This window comes from Hemibagrus wyckioides, linkage group LG11, assembly GCF_019097595.1.
Source record: "Hemibagrus wyckioides isolate EC202008001 linkage group LG11, SWU_Hwy_1.0, whole genome shotgun sequence".
Taxonomy (NCBI): domain Eukaryota; kingdom Metazoa; phylum Chordata; class Actinopteri; order Siluriformes; family Bagridae; genus Hemibagrus; species Hemibagrus wyckioides.
The window spans coordinates 13,965,852-13,982,283 of record NC_080720.1 but is presented as its reverse complement, the minus strand read 5'-3'; the positions used below and the strand labels follow the sequence as shown (position 1 = coordinate 13,982,283).

At 38.2% G+C, this 16,432-nt stretch overlaps 1 protein-coding gene across 19 annotated transcripts in view; it reads right to left on the bottom strand.

Annotated features, from left to right (window-relative positions):
* dlg1a (discs large MAGUK scaffold protein 1a) overlaps window positions 1-16,432 on the bottom strand; it is a 125,943-nt gene that overhangs the window by 25,870 nt on the left and 83,641 nt on the right. For all 19 annotated transcript variants that reach the window (XM_058401949.1, XM_058401950.1, XM_058401951.1 and 16 more), the window contains 8 exons: window positions 14,530-14,580; window positions 12,672-12,796; window positions 11,811-11,980; window positions 11,457-11,593; window positions 11,170-11,314; window positions 8,192-8,318; window positions 4,235-4,391; window positions 4,038-4,140 (listed from right to left, as the gene is read on the bottom strand). In XM_058401949.1, coding sequence (XP_058257932.1) covers window positions 4,038-4,140; window positions 4,235-4,391; window positions 8,192-8,318; window positions 11,170-11,314; window positions 11,457-11,593; window positions 11,811-11,980; window positions 12,672-12,796; window positions 14,530-14,580 — 1,015 coding nt within the window. The remainder of the gene's footprint in view (window positions 1-4,037; window positions 4,141-4,234; window positions 4,392-8,191; window positions 8,319-11,169; window positions 11,315-11,456; window positions 11,594-11,810; window positions 11,981-12,671; window positions 12,797-14,529; window positions 14,581-16,432) is intronic.

Sequence of the window (16,432 nt, the reverse complement as noted above, 5' to 3'; positions counted from 1 at the left end):
GGCATCAGAAATACAGAAGAAAGTGTGAGAAGAGAAAATGACAAACGAATCTCCCTACAGTGTCGACTTCTGCCCCATGCACCATGCTGTCTCATGGCTTACAAAAATAGCTATGATTACACAGCCCTCTAGAAAGCCTCTGTTTCTGTCCAAGCCTGGCTGGTGAGCTAAGACTTTGGTCCTTCGGTAAGCACAGAGCAACTTATAAACCTGAGCTGGCCGAAAGAGGAGAGGCATGGGCACAGGAAGCTAGACTCAGGAGCCATGCTAAGACCACAGCTTTCACCAAACTTCGTCCAACTTCGACACAAATAAGCAAGCAGTCAGACACGAGCACGGCATTGCTGTGAAAGGACCATGTGTGCATACCTTTAATTAGATCACAGTAGATGTCTCTAGCCAAAGCTCTGCTGGACCTCCACGTGACCCATGGCATTCTCATAAACACAGCTTCCAAGCCTGCATCTCTTCATTAAAGCAAGGCTTCAGCACTTCCCAGGGTTCAGAAACGAAGCTGATCCAAGTCACGACATACTGTAAACACCAAATGGAGCCATAGCAGTCCACGGCCACCTGGTCCTCAGTGACCACCACACATTTATGATTAAACCATCGAGCTTGCGTCGTGACTAAAAATAGACATATCCCACTTGTTTTAAAAACAATTAACCTTTAAAGCATTATAGAGTTAGCTTCTCTAATTGAGTACACATCTCTTGTTCTTTTCAGCAGGAGCTAAACTTTGTCTTCTTCATTTCATTATCAATGGCCATTATGCATGAAATAGCTTTCTACTGCATTCTGTAATGAATAAATAAACACTCTTTACTATTCAGACCACATCAAGTGTGTCTGGAAAAAAAACATTCAGTTTTTTGGGGACTGTATAATGTAACATATGCTTCTAATAAATATTTTCTCCAAATTGATAAATATTACACATTTGATGCTAAGGCTTCTGAATTTATAAATCCAAATCTCTTTCAGATTATACTCAAAATCTCTTATTAATTATTAAAAGTACCCTGGTTAGCAGACCTGAAAACAAAACAAAACAAAACAAAGAAAAACCCCACAATATCCAAGAACCTTGTAGGATATTGGTTTGCGATTATATTACATCTAATCTCTTAAATCTCTTCTTAAATTCAGATAAGACGTAGCTTAAGATCCCTAATGAGCAAGCCAGAGGGAAGAAAACGTCCCTGAAATGACACGATGGAAAAACTTCAGAGGAACCAGACCTATAAATCATTATAGTTTACCGTACATGTACAGAAGAGCAAGACAAACAGCATGAATTGTGTTGAAAAGATGTTCAGTATGAGTGTATTGGGAAAGAGCACAGTCTTTATGATTACAGCAGCAGTTCAGGGTTTGAGGCTCCAGTATTGAGGTGAGATTATCCACTGAAGCAAGGGTGAGACTTAAATGCAAACTGTTTTATGTGCAAATATTTGGCACATCCATCACAGCAGCATTCAGAGCACTCACAGTACCAAGAAAATTTAACATCACCAAAATCTGCAAAAGGTTTAACATAAAAATGGAGACGCTACCATACACCAAGAATTAATTGTATTATTTCATCTATTCCATCACCTTCAGCTAGAATTAAGTGGAGCAGGAGTTTCATATGACATTTTCAATGACAGAACAGAAATATAAAACCTGGTCTAAGAGTCTGAGCACCAGATTGGTGTCAACAAATAAAAAAAATATATATAAAAAAATCTTTAGATGATCAACATTTCTGACATAACATTGCCACTTAACTATTTAATCCGCCTCATTTTTAGATCAAAAAGCATTATAATATCATAAGCAATCTGTGTAATTCTGTTGGTTTCAAATTGCTGATAATTTCCCTCTAAAGCCATGTTAACAATCTACTTATGCTAGCTAGAAAGCGCATCTTGAAAATCATATCCTTTCTGATATGAAAATGTGGATTAAAAGATATTAAAGTTAAATCTGATGACTTGCAATTATAGAATCTTTTTTTGTCTTAAACAATAAATCCATCTGATTGCAGAAGGTGTGTTTCTCATCATCACTGTCACAGTGTGCAGGAAGAACACATTAAAGTATTATGTATGAGTCTCTGGTCTACTGCACAAAAACACTGAGCGAAAAAACTGTATTTGAAAACTGCATGCATACATACAACCCTCCAAGGATGGGATATGTGAAGAAAGAATTTCACTGTGCAGTAACGTACTGTATAAGTGACAAATAAAGGCTACTTAACTTAACTTACTTAACATACACAACATACCTCTGCTTTTTTCGATTCCCCATCACTACATTTCCTGTTTTATCGCAGTGTTCGTTGAAACTCTTGATAAAAATATGATTAAACATGAGACCATTTGTTTGGGGACAAAGGACAAGGATCTCAATCATGGACTGTTGATATAGTGGCTCAGTAGTAAACACGAAGACAGACAGGTGACTACTGATAACAGCTCTGGCTAGTGTGTGTGTTAATGAAGAGACCTGCTGCATGGCAACTGGACATATCCTGTGTCAGTGGTTGATACTTTTCTGTTTCTTCACCTGTACTTTTCTAACCGAATTGATCAATATTTTTTGGTAAGACTTACAAAGATTTGATCAAATATGATGATATAAAAACACAAATATGTAGTCAACTCCAGATTTACTGTCATCTTTCATTAATGCTCAGCAAAACATATATGACGTATACAATGTTAAACATGCAATGAGTGAAAATATTCATTTTATATTCATTTCATAACAGCACTGATCCTATATCCTATCATATCTAACCAGAAAACAGTTCAGGCTCATTTCGAGTTTTAGGTTTTTGCATCTGGACATCCTTCATCTGTTCAGCCCTACCTCATAATTTAACTTGATTTTAATAGAATCCGGAAACTAAAAATGACCACAAATGTTCAGAAGTTTGTACACCCGTCCTACATTGATTTGTTCAAGCCATGAGTGATCCTCTGCCATATTTTAAAGTAGGGTGGCTTTCTTTTTTGCTTCCCAAATGCAGTTTATATTTTTAACATACTAATGTTATTCATGACTCACGTGTCATAGGTAGCTTAATGGTTAATGGTTCATGTGGTAGATTAATGGTTAAGGTGCTGGACTTCTGAGCGGAAGGTGAGTTCCAATCCCTGGTACACCAAGCTGCCATTGCTGGGCCCCTGAGCGAGACCCTTAACCCTTAGCTCAGCTGTACAAAATGAGTTAAAATGTAAGTTGCTCTGGATAAGGGCATCTGACAAAAGCCAGAAATGTAAATGTGTCCTCTTTCTGGCAGCTTTTAATGGGTCCAAACTGATAGAACATAATGTAATGATCATGCTTAATGGTGTTCATAAATGCTTAGTTATTTTTTGTGTCCATTATATTTTGTGACTTGCTGAACACCATGCACCTGTGTGTGTGTTTCTGTATTGAATCTCACATGTATGTTATACCCTAGAGAAAAAGAGGGGGTCAAATGCAAAAGGAGAGTTCCTAGACCCTGAAAACAAAATAGCATTTAAAGCATGTCATTATTTTAAATATTTTTCGAAAATGCTAATAGCTAACTTTTTGGTTTGAGGGATAACCAGAACAGCACACAAGACGAGAGATTGCACTTAGTCTACACAACATCCACTACCTCAGCATGATTTTGCACAGAAATATATTGCACAAACAAGTGCACACATCTCCACTTTATTCAAAAAACAGTCATACTGTTTCTGCTACCAATCTGTATCTATATACTATATAGGTATATTGTCTATATTTTCTCTCTTTCCTGACCTGTAAATGTAAATTACATCTTTATATTAAATACAATTTTTATTCTATTTTTATGTCATGTAAAAAAGCATTGCACAGCATGCCATACTGTGTATGGGTGTGTAAGTGACTAATAAAATTAGAATTTTAACTTGAAAAAGTACTTCGTCCATAGTTTGTGTGTAATATTCATTTCTTATAACAATGTTTGTTCATTCTCTTATAGGGAGCCAATATGTATGGAGTTAAAAAAGTTATATATTCACCCTCTGGTCTGTACTGAGCCACTAAGGTGACGGTCTGACCAGCATTTTTCAAAGCAGCAGCTGCCTGCTCATGAGTCGCAGTGCGGAGATCCACTCCGTTCACCTGCAACACACACACACATTGTTAATGAGGACATGACAGGAAAAGATACTTGTAATAGTGGCTGAAAACGCTAATGTCTCTCTATGCTTCTTACAGAGATGAGGCGGTCTCCCTTCCTCAGTTCTCCACAGAGATCAGCAGGCCCTCCGGCCAGGATGAAGGAGATGAAGATGCCCTCTCCATCCTCTCCACCCACAATGTTGAAGCCAAGCCCTGTAGAGCCGCGGTGTAGCACCACCTTCCGAGGCTCCCTGGTTAGATGAGGCAGCAAGATGGACAGGATTTTGATTATTGAACCTGTGCCACATACGTTACAGAGCAAACATTTTAGTATGCATATGCTTAAAACCAAATTAATATGTGGTTCTATTTACTATATGGCCAAACACCTCACCCCATTTAATTCCCCTCTGCTGTTATAAGGACCTCCACTTTACAGGGAAGGCTTACTAATACATTTTAGAGTGTGGCTGTGTGGATTTGTGCTTATTCAGAAACAAGATCATTAGTGAGGTCAGGGCTCTGTGCAGGCCAATAGAGTTCTTCCACTCCAACCTGACAAACCATGTTGTTATAGACATCACTTTGTCATGCTAGAACGGGTTTGAGCTCAACCACATAAGGTAAGTGAAGGGAAACTGTAACGTTACAGCATACAAAGACACCCTGTACATCTGTGTACTTCCTTCTGTGCAAACTGTGTGAAGAAGGATTCAGTTAGCTAAATACCTTGTGCTGTTATTACGGCAGTACTCCAAAGCTGCATGCAGTCAAATCAAGCTACGCAAATTCCACCAGCTCCTTATTCATGTGTCTGGCTGGAGTACATGTAAACTTAAACATAATTTTTTTAACAAGGAAGTGCTTGATTTGCTGTTAAATAATCAAATATAGTGAGTATATATAGTCAAGAATAGCAAGTACTATTGGTATTATAGGTATTATAAAAGTATCAAATAACAAAGATTATTGTGCAGACAGTCACCAAGTAGTAAAATGCAAGTAACACAGTTTAGTGTCAGTGTGTCATTTGTAACAGTATGTTATAATCTTTAGACTTTAATTCTTATAAAGCTTCATTTGAGCAATATGGGTGTTTGCCCCATTACAAGTCCTTTGGACATATCTGTAGCTTATATAGCTATAATATATATAGAAATACACACAGGTAAACACAGCCCTTGCCTTAAAAATGTATTTTGATAAAATGTGGATATTTGTGTTTTGTCAATGGATATGTCTCCCTCTGCTGGACATTCACTACATAAACTATACAGCCATGCAGCTTTAACATGATTTAATTGGACTGCAAAAAGAAATACTTTCCCCCTTTCCCCTTGAATATCCTATAATTAACCAGAAACCACAAATCTTTATGAAAGAACGAGATAAATAACTACAGTTAGAGCTGAATGGAGAATTGTTCTGTCTGAGCCTCTAGGTGGCAGTACAACCCCATGACTTTGTACAATCTCCTTCCAACACACTCGATTCCAATATCCACCATGAAAACAATTTCCATAAACAGAAGTGCAACCTTGGTGCAAAGAATTGAATGTATGTCCTTATATAACACACCTTAATGGTGTGCCTGCTCTCTGAAGTCTGGAGTTCAAAGCTTTTGATTTTCATGTACCGGTTGGAATAATGTAGTGCAATAGATGGGTTTTTTTATTTAATTTAAATGTGTGACATATTAAATGACGGCACGTTTCCTATAACAAATCCCTCCATTAAAGTGGATTAAAGGATGGTAAAGCAGAGTGTTTGATATGACCCGTCCCCAGCCCCCCTACCCTCACCAGAACAAACACAGCTCAGCCATCTGTGACCATGCTGACTAGCAGCTCATAATAAAAAAAAGAGAGGCGTGAATAGTTATAGTACACTCTAAAATAATATGCTGTACTTAAATTCAAGCTCACAAAGAGACATTCTCACGGCATCCTTAAATGCAATAAGTAAACCCACCATCATGTGCTTACAGTCTATATTGAAAGTTACAACAAAACCAGAGAATCAAAGTTATACACAGTTCAAATTTTTTCATAATATATTCCTAATGAACCTTTAATCAATTCTTTACAGTAAATTAGTCATTAAGTTACACAATGATAACATAATCCCTCGATTCTTTAGTACCTACTATAGCAAGCAAAACCCCTTGTGCTTTACTCATGATTCATTCCTCATATGCAGTGCCTTACAGACTTATACATGTTTAAAGACTTTTACTGTCTTTACCATAAAGCACTAAACCTAAATAGATATTGGACACTGTAAATGAATTTATATGAATGTATTGTGTAGGAAAAGATTTATTTCCCCTGTTTATGAAGTACAGGTCTAACAGGGGGGAAATCTCCCCCAAATTAAATATGGATGAACGTGAACATATCTCATATTTAAAAATTCAATTGAATTTTGTCTAACAGGGTACAATGTGTATAAGCAGACCATGTAGACTGACATAACATTCAAATATTATTGTTAGAATAGATTTCTAAGAAAGTGGCATCTTGAACATAGAGACAAGACTAATGTTAAGCAAATAGTAGCATTAACACAAAATTTATATTCAATTATTTGTCTATGTATAAAAATGTCTAGAAATAAGCAACAGTTAAAACGAACCTATGCCTAGTTAATATGTGGTGTGTTGTGTTTTACAATGAATCTGCATTACAGTCAGTACAAATAAGCCGTTTTCATGATAAATTTGTAGTAAAGGCCACTATATTTATAAAATATGTATGTATGGCTGTTTAAATACACTACACCAGCATGCAACAGAGAGCAGTGAGGTCCACTAGACAGTGATAAAGTGCAAGCTGAGAGCACTAATGACCTTGGACAGCTTCATTCTGACAGAGAAAGAGAGATACCAGCATCTTCACGCCCCATAGTCGCTAGATATCTGTACTGATTTAAAAAGCTGCCTGACAGAGAGGGAGCAGATAAAGACTGATGGACAAAACAAGAAAGATGGAAAAAGAGTGAGTGGGGGGGGGCAGAGAAAGAGACAGCGTAATAAAGACAGAGAGAGAGACAGAGACATAGACAAAGAGACAGAGTGACTGAGACAGAGAGAGACAGAGAGAGAGAGACATAGACAAAGAGACAGAGTGACAGAGACAGAGAGAGACAGAGACATAGTGACAGAGACATAGACAAAGAGACAGAGTGACAGAGACAGAGAGACAGAGACATAGACAAAGAGACAGAGACAGAGAGAGACAGAGACATAGAGAAAGAGACAGAGTGACAGAGACATAGACAAAGAGACAGAGTGACTGAGACAGAGAGTACAAGAGAAAGACAGAGGGGGGGGCAGAGAAAGAGACAGCATGATAAAGACAGAGAGAGAGACAGAGACATAGACAAAGAGAGAGAGTGCCAGAGACAGACAGAGACATAGACAAAGAGACAGAGTGACAGAGAGAGACAGAGACATAGACAAAGAGACAGAGAGAGACAGAGACATAGACAAAGAGACAGAGTGACAGAGACAGAGACAAAGAGTGACAGAGACAGAGAGAGAGACAGAGACATAGACACAGAGTGACAGAGACAGAGAGAGACAGAGACATAGACAGAGACAGAGTGACAGAGACAGAGAGAGAGACAGAGACATAGACACAGAGTGACAGAGACAGAGAGAGACAGAGACATAGACAAAGAGACAGAGTGACAGAGACAGAGATAGAGACATAGACACAAAGTGACAGAGACAGAGAGAGACAGAGACATAGACAAAGAGACAGAGTGACTGAGACAGAGAGTACAAGAGAAAGACAGAGAGAGAGAGAGAGAGAGAGAGAGAGAGAGACAGAGAGTGAGCATAGAAAGAAAACACGTCTTGCTATACAGCACCCAAGTCACAGCTGAAGGGCAGGAGGAACACATTTTACGAGCCGTGTCGAGTCAAACTTGAATTACCGGGGGTCATTTCAATAAATTCATAGTGAGGAAGCAAGCATAACATGCATAAGTTAAAGCTGAGAGGCAAGACAAGAGCAACTCATATAACATGAAGAGAGAAGAGGGGCACCTTGTGATCTCGTCATCTCCCAGCAAGCCTCTGGAGATGGGGGAGAAGCGTGAAGGTGTGGCTGGGGTTGTGGGCTGGCTCAGATAACTTGGGGAGCTGATATGATTCTCCATGTGCTGGGAATAAGCTGAAAAATATTCAAAGCATTAAGCCACTGTTTTAAATGTAAACTCAGAGATCATCTCAGCTAATTTGCTAACATCGCTAAAATCTGCTAAAAATGGGAGGTGATTTCATCCAAGCTGTAGATTTTCATTTCACTGTGCATTTTAGTAGGAACACCTGTACACCTAATGATTTTTGCAGTTATCTAATCAGCCAATCATGAGGCAGCAGTACAATACAGAACCATGCAGATACAGGTCAAGAGCTTCTGTTAACATTCACATCAAACATCAGAATGAAGAAAAATCGTGTGATCAGTGACTCCGATCGCGGCAGAGATGTTGGAACCGGAAGGGCTGGTCTGATATTTCATTAATTGCTGATCTCCTGAGAATTTCATACACAAGTCTTTGGTGCAAAAATCAAAACAAACTGAGTGAGCAACATTTCTGTGGTTGGAAATGCTTTATTTATAAGAGCTTTCAGATGAAAATGGCCAGATTGGTTCAAGGAGCCAGGAAGTATATAGTACTTCAAATGATCACTATTTACAACTGTGGTGAGAGGAAAAGCATCTCATTATGTACAAAACCATAACCCATGAGATAGGTGTGGCACAACAGCAGAAGAACACATCAGGTTCCACTCCTGTCTGCCAAGAACAGGTCTGAGAACAGATGAAAATTATAAAAAAAAAAAAAAATCAAATCTGTCCAGTTTGGGTGAATCTGTGACCATGACAGCATCAGATACCTGTGCTTGACTGACAGGCATGATGTGATCCTCTGCTGTTTGCGTTTCTGCTCCCATCGGCTGTAAGGAATGAACATTTGAGTTACTATAGACTTCCTGTCAGCTCAGACAAGTCTGGTTATTTTCCTCTGATCACTCTGATCAACAAAGTATTTCAGCCATGTTATGGTTAAAGTCACAGAGATCAAGATTTTTCCCTGGTCTGATGTTTCATGTGAACAATAACTAAAGCTCCAAACTTGTGTATGATTTTCTGCATTGTTCTACTTGGTTTATAAATGAGGAGGTCCACAGGTGTTCCTTACAAACTGGATGGTGAGAGTACATACTGTATATGTTACACTGAATTATACTGTTATATTATTCCCTCAATATATTGAAATGTTTTACCCTATAAATCAAGTCAAGTCAGGCTTAAAGTCCACCTTCTCCACTTGTAAGGACATAAAATAAATGATAAAAATATTTTATAGCTGTACATGTAAGCGAAAGTAATCTGCTTAAACTAAAAACACCTTGAATGCTCACAGAAAGGGTGTGTCTCTATCTGCTTCCATTCCCGCAGTGAAATGTGACTCTTTTTCTCCTCTCTACACACCGTGTACTGACTGAAAACACAGGAGCAAGCCCATTCTCTTAAAACCTCATAAAACCGCTCATGTAGAGGGACAGCATCACCCCCGAGAGAGATGGGCTAAAATGTGATTGGATAGTATCAATGGCACTAAAACACTAAAGCCAAAATAAAATCCATCAGTTTAAGCTTTCCAAGAAGAAGAAGAAGCTTGGCACTGTTAACTGGAAGAAACGTCATGCTTAGTCAGAAGAGCGATTAAGACAGTTAGCTCCTCTCATCTTCTCACCACACGCACTGCACTGACTCTATATACTGGGTGTTACATCAGATCACTTGGGGGTGTGGCTGACCAAGTTTTTTTTTTCTCCTCCTCTTGATTAAATTTACTTTTGCCCTTCATGCCTTTAAGCTTGAATGTGAGTTCAGTCCTATGCTAATGTTCAAAGACCAGTGAGACTCTGTATCATCGATTACCATCACTCAGCACTTTTGTAACAGTGTAAATCAATTCTTGGGGCATTCAGAATAAAACGCTCTGCACCGCTGGTTTTGGCTGGCTTTAGAACCAAGGGTGAGCCCTGGGGAACTGGAGCACTTCCATTGCTTGGCGAGGCCATATTTATTTTAACACCTTCATCCTAAAATAGCCTGGGGAATGGATTAGTTGCCCCTGAGCACAATGCAAAGAATCATTCAGGTGATGAACTGGATATTATTTATAACTAACCTAGACCACAGCACTGTTAGAACCTTGATTCGGATTGGTCAGAAGAAGTTGATTCCTTTTAACAACAGCAGCAAAGCACAGGTTTATTTTAATGTGCTTAATCCATTGGATGAAGGGATGTGGGTTCTATATACAGTATAACAAGCAGCACTTTTTTATCATATAAACTTCAAGACAAGTATAAAAAAAGGAGGCAGAAGAACCGTTTATAGATGTTATAACAGGAACTTTTTTTTTCACACCCGAAGGATTAAATGTGACTATAAACACACTCTTTAACACTCGTTAATAAACAAAGAACTGTTAATAAAACCAAAGCTGTTACTGAAAAATAATTAACTTTGGGAGCCCTCCACTTCATATCACAGCACCCTATCTTTGATTATTTTCCTAAAAGAGCACACTCTGCCATGTTTTATACCACACGCAAGCCACTTAACCTGTACAACAGACTGATACAACATGAGAAGCGGCTTTCATATATATATATATATATATATATAACTCGAGCAGTGACTCTGTGTTCATGTCTGAGTATTAGTAGCTTTAGAGATTAGTCACAAGTGCCATGTTCTGTGTGAAAATCTCAGAGCATCACTTCATCAGCATGCTGCTTTGATAAAAGGCAGCAATCTAGAAATGACCAATCTGTAGAATTCACACTTCCACTGGAGGCTCCAGGATCTGACAGGATGTAGAATAGCTTTGTTTTCTAGTTGATTTAGGTGATGTGTCTTGCATAAAACCCAAGGGCGTATGTTAGACATTCTGAAGATGGGGTCAAAGAAATATAAAGGCGTGTGTGAACACACTCACAGTTGGTGACGTCAGGGGGAGCGTAGCTGTCGTTCATGAACACACTGGTGGGTTTTGCCACTTTTAAGAAGACTACATCACTTGTGTTTTTCAAGGCTGCCACAGCGTCCTCATGAGTCACCTCTTCAAGGCAAACAACATTTACCTGCATCCAACACACACACAAATACACACACCCACGTTCTTCAAACAAGTATAACTGAGTCATTTATTATGCTTATATGGGTTAAAGTGATCCAAACTTAGAAGGAACTCAATTATATGATTGTGTGGAAAAACAAACATACAGCGACAAGTTTATCCCCGATCTGGAGTCGTCCGTCTTTGTGGGCAGCTCCTCCCTCAATGATTTTGGTGACATAGATACTGTTGTCTCCCGGAATGTGCTGATTTCCCACTCCACCAGCAATACTGAAGCCTAAACCTGAGGATCAAAAAGCCCAGAAAGGTGAAAGAAGTATTACAATATTTATACCCAGAAAAGTCTCATTTTAAAAAGGAAATTTCAGACAAAAGATGCCCTTCACAAGCTTGACAGTATGCACAATGAAAATGAAATGCTTAAGTACATGAGTCATAACTTACTTCCTAACACAGGCTGATACAGTATTTGATTATACAATAGAAATGAATGGTTTTACCTTTGGGACCTTTGACAAGTTTTATGTCCACGATTTTTTCAGAGCTGGGCTTTCTTCTTCTGACATATAGCCTGACGATACAGCCTGCCTCCTTCAGAGCTTCCACGGCTCTACTGTGAGTGACGTCTCTCACATTTACATCGTTTACTCGCAGGATACAGTCATTTACCCTGCACAAGATGAGCACAAGGGTGGAGCAAGGGTAAACAGCCTCCAGTCAGGATAGGTAAAGTTATGAGCAGGACTCGTCTGCTTGTATAAGAATCCTGCCTGCTCCCACAGTGCGTCTGGCTAATCCCAAGCCTGCACAAATTTCAACAAACCTTCCTGCCTCTGTAAAAACTTGTATCAATCCCTTGTGATCTTACAGAAAGTTTGATAAATCCCACTTGCACCTACAGACATTCTTGACCAATCGTGCCTGCTCCTACACAAAATTTGACCAAACCTGCCCAATCCCACAGAAAGTTTGACACATCTCTCCTACTCCTACAGAAAGGTGGACCAAAAGACAGCTATAATTGTATATATTAGGTATATACACCAATCAGGCATAATATTAATACCCATATTTTATTTATATAATATAGTGGTTGTCCCCCTTCTGCTGGCAAAATAGCTGTAAAAACAGCTGCAATAAAATTTGCTGGCCCGTGTCAAACTCCCTCAAATCCTTACGCTTGCCCATTTTTCCTGATTCTAACACATCGACTTTGAGGACAAAAGGTTCACTTGCTGCCTAATATATCCCACCCACTAACAGGTGCCATGATGTTATTCACTTCACCTGTCACTGCTCATAATGTTATGCCTGATCGGTTTATAGGTGTAGTGTGCGCAGATCCAGATATGCTGCCTGACCTGAGCCTGCCGTCCTGAGCAGCAGCTCCACCCGGGATAATCTTGGTGATAAAAATGCTTGGGTCTTCACCGATGTGGGGATTATCAGTGCCGCCTGCAATACTGAAACCCAGACCGGAGTTTCCCTAGAGAGAGAAAAAAACAAAGAGCAAAAATGAGCATAAACACTGGAATACAATTCTGTAGAAGACACAATAAAATAAAAACAGACTCGAGCTTGAATATGTGCAAACAACATCACTGTTTAAAACCTCTAGCTGTATTGTGCGTATTTGTACAACTTAAACTGATCTATTTCAGTTCCACTGTTTCCTAAATTAAATTATGACCTGACATGTGATTTAAGTTATGCAGGCAGCAGTGTAGACTGTCTAGAAGTTAAGTCAGACTGTAGAGTATACTTTTAGAGCATTTAAATTTCAGCATATAAAAACGAAGTCACTATAAAATCATTATACTATAGCATTGTTGAATTCTCAAATCTTTTTTGTGTAATAACATGACAGATGCCTAATCTAATATGTCGTTTCTATAGTAACAGATTTTTCCCAGGCACTTGGTGACCTCTCCATGTAATCTAAGACTCCTATTAACCATATCATAAATGTCTTCTTATAGGTACAGTATGTAAAGATCAGTGTCAGGTGTATGATTAACCAAATATATGAAGCAGTAGATAATGATCATCAGTCTCACATGTAGGCTGAAACCCAGTCATTAACTGAATTAGAACCAGCTATGTATGAGGCTTAACACTGGGCGAGGAACAGCCAAACTCAGTCACTGAGTCTGAGTACAGCAGCAAGACAGTTATACTGCATCAGCATTTATACACACATACTTACATACATATATACATACATACAGACTAGGGTCTGTGTCAGAACTTCAGAGCTTTTCAAGTGTCTTGATAACATAAGTTGCATAACAAACAGCATTTTTTGGCTTCTTAACTTTGAGAGAGAAAGAAAGAATAATCATAGGAACTAATGTGTTTCACATATGTTCCACAACATCCAAAAACTATTGATATGTCATGCCATTGTTTGTCGTTGCTCTTCGGCTGCTCCCTGTTTGGGGTTGCCACAGTGGACCACCTGATCTGCATGTTTGATTTTTTTCAGAGATTATATTCCTTCATCAAATCCTCAATTCATTTCTTTTGTTTGACTTAGGTGTGCATTCTTTCTTTATTAATTATAGCTAAGCAATTAGTTTATTAACAAACAATTAAGACGCATTAAATGTAGTTAATGAGTAAAATGTTGAAAATTTTTAAAATGCAATTTAATTCACACTCTATGCATCTGTTAGCCCCTGTGCAGTGCCTGATGTAAGTCATGCTCGCATCAAAAATCGATTCAGAAGCATGTTGCAAGTTTATTTATTTATTTATTTACCAGAAATTAATTTCAGAGGAATGACGAAATACACAAATGATTGATTTTCTGACCTGTACGGTTAAAGGTAAGTGTGACATGCTTGTGCATTTCAGGTGAAAGTCAAAGATCAGTGGAAGAGATGATGACACTAATTTATTATTTAATGATTTAAGGCACAATCTACTGTTATACATTTCACATTAATAATGTTGCTAAGAAATACATGTATGACAGTGAAAATAATTGAAAAATCATATTCATTTGCATTACTATATAATGTCAGTATAATCATGTCTCATGATTAAGGCTACGTCTCATATCATGGCTATGTCTCGTATCTCATGTCTCCGCAAATCTTCAGTAAAATGTCTACATGGGAACGTTTCCTAACTTGGAATGCATAGCATATGATTTCAAAGTGACTAAGCAATTAAACAAGCTGTAGTAGAAAAGGAAGGAGAGTACACAAGACTTACTCGTTCAAGTGTAATTTCTTCATATTCGTAATCAGCTTCCGTTCCATTTACCTGCAAGACAAAAAAATATGATGAGTTTGAGCAGCAAACATTTCAGAGAAGCCTTCAAGGGGATACGACAGGGTGGGTATCATCCAAATGTAATTCAGTGTGAAGTCGCCACATAAAATCCAAGATGAGAGTAAAAAGTACTTTTCCTTTATTTGCAATCATTAACAATTAGGTTTATGTAATAACAGAGTCACAACAGAGAGATTGGTAATACCGTCATAGGGTTAAATGGACTAGTCTGAGACTAGTAATAAGACATTCACAATGTCACTGAGTAATTTAACTAGAAAAACAACATGTATGCATACCCTGCTTCTTTAATCAGAAAATGATTCACCCTTAAGAGTTTCCACTACGAACCAACTAGTGAACCAGCATCAGCATCAGCATGAATACAAGACCAAACACAAGCCACATGAGAACTGTTCCGCTTCCCAGAGCCTGTGTGCATAAAAAGACTGAATCTCCTAACAGACTTTCTATACCAAAGGGTTTCAACTCTATGCTCCGGTCATAGCTACTGTATAACAAGTAATTTTCTTCACTGCTTTGTTCATAAGGAATACCGAAAAGCTGATAAAGAGCAAAAATGTAGAGCTTCAGGTTGTCCCCAAGGATTGGACTGGGAAACACTGCTGTAATATACAGAGGAAATCCTCATACACAGAGAGAGAGAGAGAGTGAGAGAAAAAGTCTTACATAGTACTCAATAAATAATGCATTGACTGATGTATACAGATACAAAGGAAGCATTGCACATAAGACAGAACAGATGTCCTGCATCCGAAAACAAATCATTTAGCTCAGACTGAGTCATATAAGATGTTGCTCAAAATAAAAACACATGATAAATGAGGTTAAAGCCCTAAAAAGTGCAGGTTATGCAACATGTTATTTTTATGATCTCACAGGCTGGGTTTTAAGCTCCAAATGGCCCTTTTAAAGGCTAAATGCTTTTCTAACTTTCTCCATCATACAAAACAGCCTCCATCATCAGTGATGCTGCCAAGCACAGAACAGAAAGAAAGGAAGAGAGAGGGGTGGGGGGTTGGGGGGGTTTGGGGAGAGAGAGAGAGAGAGAGAGAGAGAGAGAGAATGTCCTCACTGACCCTGCTCAATACCAGCCTTTTTTTTTGCCAATACATAGCCGATACTCCATCCCAAAACACTAAATCATATCAGCATAATTAGGTATTTCTTAAATCTTTCAACTAATCTAAAGCTCTCTCGTGAAGTGTTGGGATATTACAGTAATATTAATTGTTACACAAATATCATGAACATTGTGTGAAGTTTCAATTACTTAGGAATTGACAAAAAATAAGGAACATTTCTTTTCTCTCTTCTCTCTTTCACCCTATACCCACCCTACCAGTTCGTGGGCAGGGATTAGTATTTTCTCCTAGAATTCTTTAATATGAAATACTCAAAAATAAATAATATATAACAAATATATATAATAATATACAACAAATAAGAGTTGTAACTGACAGTAACAGTATAAGTACTAGTCCAGTATGTAGTAAGATGTACCTTTCAGTTGTTTAGAAGTAACAGTGTTGTTTTTAAGTAGAGAAGGTTTTTATGGCTACATTTGCAGGTGTGAATCTTATAGGGTATTTAGGTAGTAAGAATAAACTTTATTATGCAGTACATAGCAACATTTCTATATTCAAAATCATTAACTTCAAGTAGTACATGCTGAGAAAACTCACAACCAGCACAAAATAATAAGATTTCTCTGTATGTCATTATGAAAAACTGTGTGCAGGATGACCCTCTCACTATGTATATTTATGCCCCTATAAAGGCCTTTATAGAAATGCCTTTATAGAAACCTTTAATAGAGCGC